This window comes from Thunnus thynnus, chromosome 8, assembly GCF_963924715.1.
Source record: "Thunnus thynnus chromosome 8, fThuThy2.1, whole genome shotgun sequence".
NCBI lineage: Eukaryota > Metazoa > Chordata > Actinopteri > Scombriformes > Scombridae > Thunnus > Thunnus thynnus.
The window spans coordinates 20,583,863-20,598,987 of record NC_089524.1 but is presented as its reverse complement, the minus strand read 5'-3'; the positions used below and the strand labels follow the sequence as shown (position 1 = coordinate 20,598,987).

Here is a 15,125-nt window from a genome sequence, read left to right as displayed (position 1 = left end):
GAGCGGCAACTGTGACAGACCTTAAGAAACTTCACTCCTCTGACCGGTGCTCTGTGTTAAAATTGGATATACGACTATTCGACTAACTTTTTATTCAGGACACCTTAGATTGTTTTTTTTTTTTTTTTTTAAAAAAAAGAAACAACACTTGTCAATAACATGGGAAAAGAAAATATCTTTTTTTTGAATGTTTGGATAATTTTTGGAAACATCTTTGCAACTTTTTCTTCTGACCCTGAAGTCACCACTGCTGTGTTTGGTAAGATCGACCTATCAGTAGGCTGTTGTTTACTTTGTGATACTGTTGTTTTATAGCAGGTTACATTTCTTCCTGTAATGATGGTGATGATGATGATTCATCTGCAGTTCTTATGAAGTAAACATATCCGGGAAGCAGGTTAATTAATGCATGCTGTTCCGTGTTGACCGACAGTAACCCCGTGAAAAAATTTCATAGTTCAAGTCTGCAGGTCTGCATCCCATTTCATCCCATTCAGCTCCATGCGTGCATGAAGAAAAGCCGCGGCTGCAGACCCTTTTGTCTGGAGAAAGAAAACATTAACATTTGAAAAAGTTGTGTTTTTTAATTGAAATACAATCAGATTATTTTCGATGTTGCAATACAAAAACACACCAGTATTAAGTGTTAATTGGAAATAAATAACATCCATAATAATGGCATTTCTCCACTTGAAACCTTTGATTTTTGTTAAGACGCTTGAAGCTACAAAACTGGACTCACTGAAAGAATCGGCTTAGTTTAGAGGTTAAAGTTTGCCCAATCTCATTTCTTTAAGGGAATCCAGATTCTTTGCAATATTTTGAGTCTTTAATAAGACTTTTGTTGGTAGAAATGCAGTGGAGACGAAAGGGGGCGACACTGCCATGCTCTATGTCCCTACACTGGTGACATTAGTGCCCACTTAATGTAATATAATTGAACAGAGCAGGGAGGATTCATAATTTGGAAAAGTTTGTTGAAAACAGTTTAATGTCAGTGGGATTAGTTAGTCTGGAAATTTTGCTAAAAAAAAAAACAAAAACAAAAAAAACAAACAGAACATCAGTGTTTCAAATTGCTGCATGGCTGTTATATGTCCACTTTATAATTATAAAGTGTAATAATAAAGTTATACAAAATTGCTCATAATCTATTTTTTGTGCATTTGACAGTCCTCAGTAAGTCTTTCATGCCACAATAATCTACTCTATACTGTCTATTTGTCTGTTACAGTAAACAGCACCACAGATCCCCTGCTGACCACTCCTGAATGGATCACAGACTACACTGATATTGTGTCCAAGTTCTCCGCGCGCTCGGAGGACATCCCAGATGAAGACATGTGCCACATTGTGGCCGGCAGGCCTGAAACCATCACAGAGTGTGAATTCAACCCAGAAACCCAGACCTTCATTGTGATACATGGCTGGACGGTATGTCAAAGTTAATGTATTTTATGTTAAGTTTCATCAGCATGCATTGCTGTAGAACGTCATATTAAAATCACAAGTTTCTTATCAGCCTCTCTAGGTTAAGTATCTATTTGTATATTAAGTTTGAAAGTGCACATTTTTGTTTTGGTGCTCCTTGACAAAGTTGACAAAGAAAAACTTCTAATGCTCCTCTGAGACCAAGATAGTTATGTAGTGAAGATATGTCACATGAATTATTTGAAATGTACATGTCTGGGTATGTTGCATAAACAAAAATTAAGCAGAGTTTGAGTCTTGCCAAAAAATGTTGAAACAACCAACTAACATATAAATGTTGAACCATGTCCACACAACAATTCAATGATGATCAGTGTAGCAATAAGTATACATCAAAATTAACATTATTTCAGAGAAGCGAGGCCAAGAGCGATGTGCAAACAGTCATCTCCTCCTATAATGTGATTTGTGGTCAGTCATGCAAGGATTTAAACTCGATGACACCTTGGCTCCTCTCCAACCACCAAACAAAGAATAAGGGCAAAGGCCAGAATGAATCATGCCATACAGCAGCTGACCTCAGAAATGTGTGTGATGGTATGTGTGTGTGTGTGTGTGTTACGCTATAGGTAACAGGGATGTTTGAGAGCTGGGTGCCCAAGCTGGTGTCTGCCCTCTTCGAACGGGAGCCCAGTGCCAATGTGATCGTGGTGGACTGGCTGACCCGCGCCAATCAGCACTACCCAACCTCTGCAGCCTACACCAAGCTAGTGGGCCGTGATGTTGCCAAGTTTGTTACTTGGCTCCAAGTGAGTGTTTTCACAGAAAAAAGTCCAGGCTGGTTTATATGTTTTCCTCCTGGTTATGATTTTAAACTCCCTGTAAAGGCATTTTACAACCGTGTCTGAGACTCCCAGCAGCCTCTCGTTACAAGTCTCAGTATTTAGTGGAGTGCAGCTTTTGTTTGAATAACTTCAAGGCAAAAGGGGGTATTGGCAAGTGTAATGCTTTCATTTGTTTGTCGACTCTTTATGTGACTTCCAAATTTAAAACTTGCAAGGTTTTGGCAAAGCATAAGAATACACAAAATAATCCGTGTCCTGGATTATCTCCCAAACTCTATTAAGACTTGAACAGAGTGCTGCAGAGCTCCGCTAGGCACAGCCTGTAATCAGTTTTAATCCTTTAATCAGTACGTAGGACTGTTTTAAGGCATGTCAGCTTGTTCTTCTGACACATCCCATCCATCTCTTCCCTTTCAGAAAGAGCTGCAGTTGCCCTGGGAGAAGATTCATCTGCTGGGTTACAGTCTGGGAGCACATGTGGCTGGAATCGCCGGAGACCTCACCGACCATAAAATCAGCAGGATCACTGGTAAGGAAAGCCGCACACTCATAACTCCAGTGCAGTCATTTATGCAAGCTTATAAAGATCAATGTGTCAGCTAACTCCCTTTGTCAGCAGAGCGTTACAAATGCATCGTCTGCACACTCTAAATATAGATCGATAGTACAATCATGAAAACATAAATACTGATAAACTCAGTTTGAATTAGTCACATTTTATAGAAGTTGATATATTAGATAAAGCTGCACTTTTTCACATAACGCAATTCAAGTGTTAATTTCTGAACAAAAAATACACCATTAGTTGTTGGAAGTACAACATATTTACTTGATATGATTATTTAAAATAGACTTGTTACCTCCACTTTACAAATACATGAATGTGTGTTTTAGCTATAAGCAAGTTCAGTCTCTGAGCCAATGAATTAATGCGTGCAAACATAACACACTGTACTGTAAAGCAATGTATAAGATCTATTCTTAACAGACCTGCTCGCGAGAACAACTCAGCGCGCCAATGAAATATAATCTGTTGGCCATTACATTCCAGGCCTGTATTGTATGTGTGCATGTAGCCAGTTGGTGCCAGTCTGTGGGTCCAATCCCCTTTTTGTCACTATGAAGTTTATCCAGCTTCGAAATCTCTCTGACCTGCTTAGAATAATAGTATGTTTATTGTGATCTGAGGCACCCATTAAGAGCCCACAATCACTGCTTCACATTGTTCTGAGCTTCAGCGGCTCTGCAGAGCTGCACAGGGTGAAAAGAGGACAAACAAAATTTATATTCAGATGTTTTCACGTACAGAGGAACAACTTGATCTGTCTGTTCTTTTTTTCTGATTTTGTCAGCATCCACATCCTCTTTCCTCATGTGGAATTGTGCACAATCAGTACAAATAAATCCTTCAAAAAGTAAAACACATTACCTCATTTCAGGTCTGGATCCTGCTGGCCCCACCTTCGAGCACGCAGACAATCAGAACACCCTGTCCCGAGACGATGCCCAGTTTGTGGACGTCCTGCACACTAACACCAGGGGCTCCCCAGACCGCAGCATTGGCATCCAGAGGCCTGTGGGCCACATTGACATTTACCCCAATGGAGGCACCTTCCAGCCAGGCTGCGACATCCAGAACACCCTGCTGGGAATTGCACTGGAAGGGATCAAGGGCCTCCAAAGTATGTCATCCAAACTCTTCCTACTGTTTGTTCTTCACTGCACTTCTGCTTCAGATGATGATTTTAAGATACTTTGAATTCAATTTATATATGATTGTCATACTGGCAATAATATAATACAGTCAGTGTTGAGTTTACACTTCAGCTAGATGTTGGCCTGAATTGTCATTTATTATTCAAATGTCTCATGATTTTTTTGCTACAAGACTACTGAGGCCAGAAGGGACTGAGTGTTTATCACAGTTTATGAGTTGTGCAAAGTTGTCTTTAAGGCAGATTTAGGGAGAACTTCTTACTCCAGTCGCTTAGATCTAGCAATCTTCCACACCTTGTTTGTGTGACACGCTGCACCATAAATACACATCTCTACCCAAATTAAGTGAAAGGTTGTAACAACAGTGTTGTAAAGATAGGATCAGGTATTTATATGGTGTCAACAGACTTTCTATAAAAGCTATCAGGGACACAATTACAATATGTTTTGCCTCCAGTCGTAACACAACCACAGATTCGGTTTTGTGTAGAGATGAAAGCCTTCCTTGATGTTTTGCTGATTCACCCCCTCAGCTTTTTCAACTGAGCAAGGCAGAACTAAGTGAGACATGTAATGAAATGTTGGTCATGCTGACATGCAGAGTTGTAAAAGCCATGCATAGGGAAGACATTTTCATTGTTGCATGATGTCATTTGGGAGATGACACAGACGTTTCACAGTTTCTGTATTCTGTGTGCTACAGATATGGACCAGCTGGTCAAGTGTTCCCACGAGCGCTCCATCCACCTTTTCATCGACTCTCTGCTGAACATCCAGCAGCAGAGCATGGCCTACCGCTGCAACTCCAAAGAGGCCTTCAACAAGGGCTTGTGCCTCAGTTGCCGAAAGAACCGCTGCAATAAGCTCGGCTACAACGTCAACAAGGTCCGCACGACCCGCAGTGCCAAGATGTACCTCAAGACACGTGATATGATGCCATACAAAGGTAAACACCAGTTTAAAAAAGTGTAGCACTTACTGTAGTAGGAAGAAATACCTTCTATGGAAAAGTCTGCCTGGATTTATGTACTTTTGCAGGATTACTAGGAGTTGAGTTAATTGATGCAAATGCCTAAATTGGAGTAATCCTCAGTGTATGAGCTACTGTTGTTGAGTGTGCTTAGTGTGGATGTGGCTGCTTGAAGCTGGAATATATGAATAATACTACAGTTAGAGTTGATACAAAGAGACCACATACAATATGTGAACAGTAACACAACCATAGATATCTAATGCAAGCACACGTGTACAACAAGTGGCAAGTATTCAGAAGGTCACATGAAGAGGAGGTCATGGATATTTTAGTGCCAACGTAATGCAACACCACTGCATTGCACTGCTACACTAGCAATGGAAAGTTTATTTAAGAATTACATTTTGGCATAAGTCCACAGCATTGCCATTGGACTTAGATTATCAGTTAGAGATGTAAAGGCGTGTTGAAAGCGTAGCCTGTTCAGTACATAATCATAGGAATATATAACAGTGTGTGTGAATGAATCTAGACCAAACACATCTTAAGAGTAAAAGGGTTTAGCACAAATCTGTGTTTAAATGCAGCACTGTGACAGTCACATGAAGACAGAGAAGGACCAAGGTTACATAAAGGCTTTTCTGGTATTTAACTAACTTTAAGTAGTAGTATAAGGGATGCTGGCCAGTCCATGGGAACTCTCACAAGTATGAGAGAGTGTAACTAAGCTGGAACTGGCTGGAGATACAGCAGACTCACAGTGTAAACATATCCTCAGTAAACTTTTTCCTCTTCTCTTGCAGTTTTCCACTACCAAGTGAAGGTGCATTTCTTCAGTAAGGACCAGCTGAGCTTCACAGAGCAGCCGGTCAAGATTTCTCTGTATGGAACCCACGGAGAGAAGGAGGATCTTCCCCATGTCCTGTACGTACATTAAAAATTTCAATGTGTTAACATCAAACAAACATACACACCTGCACATGCACATACTGTATCTTTATATCTTGCATAGAAACAGTAAACAGATGGTCAGCAAGAATGTCTCCAACCATCCTGACTCTAAATAAAGACTAAAAACTCACTTGTGCTGCATACATCACACACACAAACATGCCAGTGATGCTTCCATGTAGAGGACAGTCCAAGCTTGAGCTCCTGACCTCTGAATGTTGCTCTTCCTTCCATCCTGCAGGCCAGTCATGAACGGTAACTCCACTTTGTCCTTCCTCATCACCACGGACGTGGACATTGGAGACCTGATGATCGTGAAGATGCGCTGGGAGAAGGATGCGATCATCAGCTGGTCAGACTGGTGGGGCGCCAGCAAGTTCCACATCCGAAAACTGCGCATCAAATCCGGCGAGACCCAGTCCAAGTGAGTTCAGAAATATATGATCAACTGGAATAAACTAGAATAGATAAAGTGACATTTATGTGCTTCAGTCTGGTGTTTTTTTTTCTTCTTTTAAATTTCAGTTGTACTTTAAAATGTTTCTATTGTTTTTTGCCACGTGTGATTTCAGGGTGATCTTCAGTGCGAAGGAAGGGGAGTTTGCCTATCTCGTCAGAGGAGGAGAAGATGCAGTCTTTGTCAAGTCAAAAGAAGACAACATGAGTCGTAAAGAGAAACTGTAAGTTGAATAGCTTCCTTTTTATGGAGTCTGGAGTGTGCCACCTAAACAAATACTTTTTGTTTAGTGACTAGTTAAATTTACATTTTGATTTTGGTGAAAAAAGGTTTTAAAATGTCACACTCTAGACTCAATTTCCTCCTATGATCACATTTGTCCTAACATTAATGAGCCGCAACCCTAAAAGACTGTCTGACTCCTGCTCACTCTTGTCTTTCCTTCTTTCCAGGATGCACAAGCTGAAAATGCAGGGCAGTCTTTTTGGGCAGAACAACGCTTGAAGTTGCACTTGAACACAACCTGCATCATGCACATCATCCATCTCTACATACATAGCCAAAGATGGACGGCGCAACACTGGGAAAGCCTTTGCAAGCAACTGAACACATACTGAATGATGCGTTTTTTGTCTGATTCTTCCTGTTTTGCCTTTTGACTTCAACACCAAGTGCAACCAACACAACCTCATCACAGTGCTGGAGATCAGTCCGCTCATCAGCTCTCCCCTCGCTATTTTCTACTGCTGAAAAATGTTACAGGTTTCTTTGTAATGATGTGCTCACATTTCACAATTTTACACTTTGAGTAGCTTTTGCTGCATATCTTTGTAATCATTTGTTTATGCTTTTGTATTCCATATGTACTGTTTATACTGATTTTGATGTATTTGGTGTGTTTCCTTTGCCTATGTGAACTTGGATTATTGTTTATGCATAAATGATTCCGAGTGACAGGCATAATGTAGGCACATCTTTTTGTTTTTTGTAGTTTTTTTTTTCAATGCGCAAAATGATCTTTTTGTCCCTAATGTTTGTCTGTACCTAACCACTAATTGCCAACAATCGACAGGGACCAAAGAAGTATTGACTATCTACTGAACGGAGAATCACAGTGGTCTTTGTAAATAGCTTTTTTAATCACTACTATATATATTTTTTGAATATGAGTTACATGTTAATGATCTCTTGAAGCCTTGCTTGTTCTTTGATTGCATTTTGGTTATTGTGTCACTGGTCACTTTAAAAGGCTCTCTGTCCCCTCAGCCATTTTAATGTTATGGTCATTAAGATTGCAGGCTAGCAGGTATATGCATTTTTTGGTTTTGTTCTGAGGTCACTTCTTAACTGTTCCTCTAATGGTTAAATGCCCCTTAAATACTTCGTGAATGGGTCAACAGTGTCTCACCTGAAACACTTTACCTCAAGCTCAGTCTACAATATGCCATCATTTTGAAAGGTCAAACATCACAAAATAAATATGCAAGCCGTTGTAATTTGTGATGGACTGGCCTACATGATAGCCATAATACATCTCAAAAATACGTCATATTGTATTTATTGAATGTACATTTATATATTTGTATATTAAGCTGTAATATATTTTGGCAGGCTCCCATTGTCGTCTGTATTTTTATAAATGAAGCATTTTGTGATTTATGCACAAGGCTTGGGAATGATTGATCAAATTAGTCTCCATGCCAGCTGTTGAGTGCATTTACTTTTATGAACTGAAATGCAGTGCACTGTATAAAGAGAGAGCCCAGGATGGTTTAATAAAGATATAAACTACATATGCCGATATCCCTGACTGTTCAAGTTGATTTTAGCTAATAATTACATAATGAAATCATCTAAATAATAATAATAATAATGATATATGTACCTTCTTTTGAGTTCAAGTTGTCATAGACGAGAAACATGCCTTGAACATGAAAAAAACATGGCCAACGACATCCACAAATCTCTGTGTCGCATGACAGAATAATCAGAGAAAAAAATCTCTGCATGGTAGCTCAGTGATACTGAAAATGGGTGAAAATATGTTGGTGAATAAATTGAATAGAATGAAGTTCTTGAATATGAGAGTAAAGACAGGAATTATTCCAGCTCCCGTAAAGAGAGTTTTATATAGTTACAAACGTTTGAAGAGTCTTGTTCTGAAACTGGATCTGCAGCCTGTCAATAAACTGTACAGAACGGTATGTATCTTTAAGATCTCACTAACACATCAAATACATTTCACACTTTGTCCCATGGTGGTATACCCTGACAGCTACTGGATTTACTGCTGTGAAATTTGCCAGACATTCCTGGTCATCAATCAATGAATTTCAATTACGTGAGATCCAGTTATTTACTTTATGGCCACCAACAGGACAAAATTTCCACTTGCGCAACTTGCATTTAAGACAACTTTAACGGACACATTCCTGTGAGCCTCAGTTGTACATTTTGAGATTAGGCTAACATAGCATGTCAACATGATTTGTAGATCTAAGCCTGACACAGCAAATAAATCAGAGTCAACCTAAATTGGTCTCTTCACGGAGGATAAACCCTTCTGATTTCAGTAACCACAGCTTTTTTTTGGCGAATAAGCAAAAATGTGACTTATTAGATCATATAAACAATATGAGGACCTGCTCATCAAAACATAGCTTTTAGATAAAAGGGGACCTATTCTGCTTTTCCTTATTTTCAATCATATATATAATGTTACAATGTTGGATGTTCATATTAAACGTGGCCAAAGTGTCAAATAATGAGCTAAACGTATGTAGAAGTAATCCCTGTGAGTAAAAAGCACCGGCTTCAGACTGCTTTGAACACTTGGCTTCCAACGTTTTTTTCTACTTTCAGCTGATGTCGACTCATGACGGATTTCTTTATATTGTCATCTGCTCCACGCAAAGCATGCAAAATCAGTGCTCTGCTCCGCTAACATTATGGCATTTTTCCATTGTATTGGGGGTAGTCATACCAAGCCATGACTTCAGTCGAGCTAGCACGCTGTGAGTGTTTTTCCATTACACAGCAAATTAAAATAAGGAGGTGTGTTGGTTGTCTGCTGCTCTTCATCAAACATCATCATCACTGTGGCTCTCTCTGCTTGTACTATTCCTCCCTGCGTTATTATTAACTGATCCGCTGAACAAAGAGCTCCAAATTTCTCCATATGTTGTTGTGTCGACTCATTTTTAGCACCACTAACAAAGCTCTGCTAAGTCGGTGAGGAACATGTTTAATTCTTGTAAATTCTTCACAATAAAAATCTCCTGTTACTTAGTCATTTAAAAGCTTTTAATAAGAAGCAGTAAAGCAGGAAATGTTGGGTTTGCATCAACAGTAACTTGACATGACACTGATATGGCTGCCCCTTGGCAGACTTCCTGAGGCTGGCCAATCAGAACATAGTGGGGGTCTTAAAGAGACAGGAGCTAAGTCTGCCTGTTAAAGACAGAAGCTGAACTGAGGGGCTGCATAAAGGGACGTATCTTTCTATATAAAGCAAGGAATCTCTGTCTGTATGCATGTATGTATGTCTGTATTTATGTTTGTCCTTCACATATCTTGAAATCCATTCATCATCACTTCATACCTGGTGGACATTTGCTGGGTATCCAAGTTTTTTGGATGAGCCATTCTTGGGAAATATTCAAAAAAAATCTCATCAACAAAGCTGATTTGCTTCTTCTTCTGCACGTGAAGTCAATGAGTGGAAATACGGACAGCGTGACTCTGTCATTGCAACCCACATTGTTGTTGGAGGTGGGATTACATCCATAGTGATAATGACTTGAAAAAGTTTGAGACTAAAACTCTACTATTAAATTGTGTACTGAGAATGAAACTTAGCATGTATGTTCAAGACTTACTGCAGGATGTCTCAGACACGTTTTGAACGGGCACTGCAGTTCATTTAACTAAAAAGCAAGGAATCTCTGTCTGTCTGTCTGTCTGTCTGTTCTATCTGTGTCTGTCTGTCTCTCTATCTGTGTCCCCTTTGGGCTCTGACTTGACATCACACTTGGCGGGTGTACTGCTGAGGAACCAAGGAAATGCAGTGTCGAGTGTGAAGTTGTTTAACATGTGACATGTTTAATAAACTTTGAGTAAACAAGTGAACAGTGAGCCGCTCGGCTCCATGTCTGAGAGCACAACAAAGTCACTCGCCCTGCTCAGTTAAACTGCCTGAGAGAGAAGATCGAGCACACATAAGAGAAAAAGGCAGAGGCAGAGGGAGTAAAACTAGCTGACAGGAGCACAAACACGTTTGATTGACAGCAGAATCAACCAGTGGAAGGCTGTAAACTGCTTCTGCAATTCAACCTCAGTTTAGTCTCACTGGCGAAGTTTCTGTCTGAATTTAATCCATTTCATTTATTAATTCCTTATCATTTTAATTGATGTTTGTCGACCGATACATACATATGCAGTTCTCGTGAAATAATAAGCAATCGAACGGGCACATTTTGAAGTGGCACTGCACTAGTAAGATAGTAGAAGAAGGAGTTTTTTGAAATGTGAATCATACAAAGCTACTCTAGTGGCCAAAAATAAGAATATAGAGCTGGAAATGAGCACAATAGGTCCCCTTTAAAACTAGTGGACAGTGGACCCACGTTGTGCTTTTAAGTAGGTTGTTATTGATATTGTGTTGCTGAACTACCTCTCCCGTATGGCTTGCAACTTTGCTAACAGTTGTGCTCGTCGCACACAAAAGACGCTGTAGATCAGCCAACATCTGAAGCCACTTAAAGCTCACATCTAACTAATATGTTTTAATAGTACAGGATTAGAGCTGGTTGTTATCACTAAGCCAGCTTTGCTAAAAATTCAAAACATATTACCTAACACTGAACCAATCCACAGTATGAAAAAGAGAAAAAAAAATGTTGAATATATGATTCCTTGAGTTTGTGGATTAGTTTCTCTGAAAAGAGATTCCCTCATGACTGTGGAAAGGGAGGAGAGGCATTGAGCAACAGTTGGGATCTGGACAAAGTTAATAAACTGTAAAATAGTATGACGATCAACTCATGCTCAGTACACTTTTTTATAATGTGTTTTTTTCCAAAACTGGGACAGTGAAGAAATAATGATGCATACTCTCATCTGTACACTTGTTATTCTTGTAATCTTCAAAGAAACAAAAATACTTTTGGCAATTAGGTCTTACCCTGAACTCCAAAAGATATTTTGATCCCCTTATTCTGTACAAATCAGCATTTTATGATTTTCAAACTCATGGAAAGAACATCAGTTTATCTGTTTTGGACAATAACATGGTGACTCTCTCTTCAACCTCCAGGTTCCACTTGCTTTTCCAGTATTAAGCAGCCACTTTACAGATAATTCTTGGCAAGGAAAAAGTTGTTTCTGAGGGGATAGAGGTATAAAACCCCAGTATCTGACCATATTGACATTCCAACACTGGAATATAGTTTCATACACAAAATATACGACATGTGTATGACAGATGAGTGTTAAATAAGAGGTTATGACTTTAGGTAGAGCTGTCACAACATTACAGAACAGATACAATTGTGAACGTCCAGCTTTTCTCTCTTGGTCACCGTGGAAACATTCCCTCATGACTTTGTGTTGGTGGTGGACAAGTTTTGCTGAATGAAAATGAATTAGTCGTGTGCACATCCACAAACCTTCAGTGGGGTTGGTACTGGATTCAAAAAATAAATTAAACTAGATACAAGAAACTACCACACAGAGTTCGAGCTGCAGAGTTCTTCAGGCAAAGGTTCAAGACGGTTCAAAAATAGCTTGTTAACAGAAGCATCTTATTTCAGATCATCAGTCAATCAAAGAATATAAATCCCACTCCAGTGTTTAAAAAAAGACAGTATACAATCTGGAAGTTTACATAGATTACATTAAAAAATAGCTGTACAAATTAGTTGAAAAACATGTTTTTGCTGTACAATCTCTTGTACATGGCACATGTGCAACACGTGAACATATGCCATTCCTAGAAATAACCTTGGGAAATAAGTCTTGGAAATAGGCGTACATAAAGTCCAAGACATTTTGTTGTCTCCAAACTTTAGGGAGGAGTCATCCACTTTCAGGCCCTCCCTCTGTGTTGGCCCCAGCGTATCTGTGCTGTGGAAGTCTGGCGCCTGAGGTTCACTCCTCAACAACACAGTCTCTCCCCAGCGTGGACAATAGGACCCTGGCATCTGTAGTGGGAACATAAATGCGGTTATTGCGTTTCAAGGAAAATGTTGTCATGTTCATAGAGGAGTAATTGCTCATTGAGCCAGCTGGTTTTCTGTTCCTCTACTGTACTTAATAGATGAAGTATTAACTATTATAACAGGGCTGTTATTGTTAGAACTACACTTGCAAAAACTGTATACTTCATGTAAAAATAGATTTAGTGAAAATGTGTTCATTATTTCCGGTAAGGACCCTTAATTAAATGTGAATAATCCTCTAAATTCTCAGGCCACATGTACATTGTTTTTGGGAAATGCGTTCACAACCTTACATTAAAGTCCCCCTCCACTCAAAAAAGTGTTTTTTTTCCGCTTGTTCTTTCAGTTGGATGTTTGAGCTTGTCTGTGCAGAATGACGTATGTGCAGAGTTTGAGCCTTGAACGCTGTTTTAACATTCATCTGCCAAAAGTGGAAAGTTTCTGTGTGTTCGACGAAAATCTGAGTTTAAGGTGTTTACCTACGAGCATGATTTGTGACATCACAGCAATTTTAGAGCCAATAGTGGTCCAGTGTGCAACCTAAACATTTCTGGAGGGGATCTTTACATTTACATTTACATAAATGATGTAAGCAAACCTTTAACAACATGGGCAAATGGGAATTAATACCGTCATTAAGTTGGATTAAGTTATCTTTTAGGGTTTGTGCGTGTATTGTTCACATTTGGATCACAGTTTGGGCCTTTTAAAAACCATGTTGTAACATTTATTACACAGCTATTACACTAGAATACTGTTAACAGATGATTAGTTATAATACCTGTGGTTTACGGTAACAATTGTCACAATGCCCGCAGAGTTATCTATTCAATCGATCTTCACAGCAACATACTTGTAACTTTTCAACCATTACCTCATCAGCCTCCTGCCCAGTGTACCTTGGCATCTCGTGCTGGAGGTTTTGGCTACAAATCAGCTGGCCGACCCAAATACTCTTGCCTGGATGTTAGCTCATATTCTGCAGCGGGCATGCAACAACATTTTTGTTAGTGGGTGAAATGCTCTGTGCAAAAGGTCAAAGGTCAAAGTTGTGAAGTAATGGAAACTATACGAACTTGCCATTATAACAGTCTGTGACTGCCAGTTACATTGCAGGTGGGCCAAGAACTTTTGCTAATTGTAAAATAAAATTGTACATGTTGCTGATGCTGTAGGTATATTGGTCAGGTCTGCCAACATGTCGCTATGCCAGGAGCCTGTGCACTGCAGCCTGATCCCAGTTGTAAACTTTTACATTATAACAATATGTTGCAAGTAAAATCCCAATATTTGATATTTATTAAGATATTCAGCATCAAATAGTGGATAATGCTCTTTAAAGCCCCCAAAAATGTGTTTAAAATATCAACTATTTCTCTATTACATTTTTCATGACTAACTAATAAGTGATAATGAGAATAAGTAAGTGAAAGTTCAGAGGAAAAAACATTACCAACCTTAATTTTTGCTAAGAGTTTAAAAGGAAAAAAACATCCTTGAAAGTGAAAAGTATCTTTCAAAGAACTCAAGAACTCAAGAATCATTACACCACCATTATTACACCATTAAGAACAACCAGTTCCTTTTGTAATTAGTAACTACAGACATAACCAAAAGTTGTAAAAAACAACAGTGTCTGTTCAGCTGGTCTAACACAGCGTCTACTTAACTGGTTTTCTGCCAAACTCAGTGACAGGATATTCTGTTTCCCTCAGTGGCTTCAAAACTAAGATTTTCTCAGGGGGTTCCTCAAGGGTCTATTCTTGAGCCTTTGCTTTTTAATGTGCACATGCTCCCACTCGGTAACATTATAAAGAAAAATACTATATCCTATTACTTATATGCAGATGACACACAGCTGTATATTTCTCTGCCTTCTTATGATTTTAATCTTATAAGAAAGCTGGTAAACTGTATTAATGATATCAGCAACTGATGTCAAAAATATTTTAACAGCTGAATAAATACTTGTATTAGGTACAAAAACAGAGACAGGAAATGTATTCACACCTAGAATCTCTGTTTCTACAGAACAGAGAGAAAGTCAGGAACCTAAAGTAATTTTGGACTCTGGTCTTAACTTTGAATCATGTCAGGAATTTAACCAGGACAACTTTTTATCATTTATCAAAAATTCAGAGGATTGATGTCTCAAGCTGACTCTGAGAAGCTGGTTCATGCTAGATTACTGCAATGCTCTCCAAACAGAAAAGCAGCCAGAGTTCTGACGCATGCAATTGAAAACGAACACATGACTCCAGGACATAAATCACATCATTGGCTCCCAGTGCAATACAGAATCACCTTCACAATTCTACTTCTTTAAAGCACTTAATGGTTTGGCTCACTGACTACGATCATCTCAGGTCATCAGGTGGTGGTTTCATAACTGTACTTAGAATAAGATCCAGATCTGGTGAAGGAAGCTTTTAGCTACTTTGGTCATGTTGTCTGGAACAAACTGCCACATTCAAAATTAATTGAAAACTGTTTGTACTCTCAGGCTTATTATTTCCATTATGCGTGAGTATGTC

The 15,125-nt window shown here is 39.0% G+C and overlaps 1 protein-coding gene across 1 annotated transcript; it reads left to right on the top strand.

Moving 5' to 3' along the window:
* lpla (lipoprotein lipase a) lies at window positions 1-8,166 on the top strand. Its single transcript, XM_067597058.1, has 10 exons — window positions 1-259; window positions 1,235-1,434; window positions 2,061-2,240; window positions 2,694-2,805; window positions 3,716-3,958; window positions 4,696-4,938; window positions 5,769-5,889; window positions 6,158-6,340; window positions 6,489-6,596; window positions 6,826-8,166. The coding sequence occupies exons 1-10, from the start codon at window positions 160-162 to the stop codon at window positions 6,875-6,877; spliced, it is 1,542 nt and encodes a 513-aa protein (XP_067453159.1). The 5' UTR covers window positions 1-159; the 3' UTR covers window positions 6,878-8,166.
* Window positions 8,167-15,125: the final 6,959 nt, after the last annotated feature.

Bases quoted from the DNA above. Each gene is read 5' to 3' on its own strand.
- lpla (XM_067597058.1), top strand. From the start codon at position 160: ATGGGAAAAGAAAATATCTTTTTTTTGAATGTTTGGATAATTTTTGGA. The intron at 1,435-2,060 runs GTATGTCAAAGT...GTTACGCTATAG, and splicing joins TTGTGATACATGGCTGGACG to GTAACAGGGATGTTTGAGAG. The intron at 3,959-4,695 runs GTATGTCATCCA...TGTGTGCTACAG, and splicing joins AGGGATCAAGGGCCTCCAAA to ATATGGACCAGCTGGTCAAG.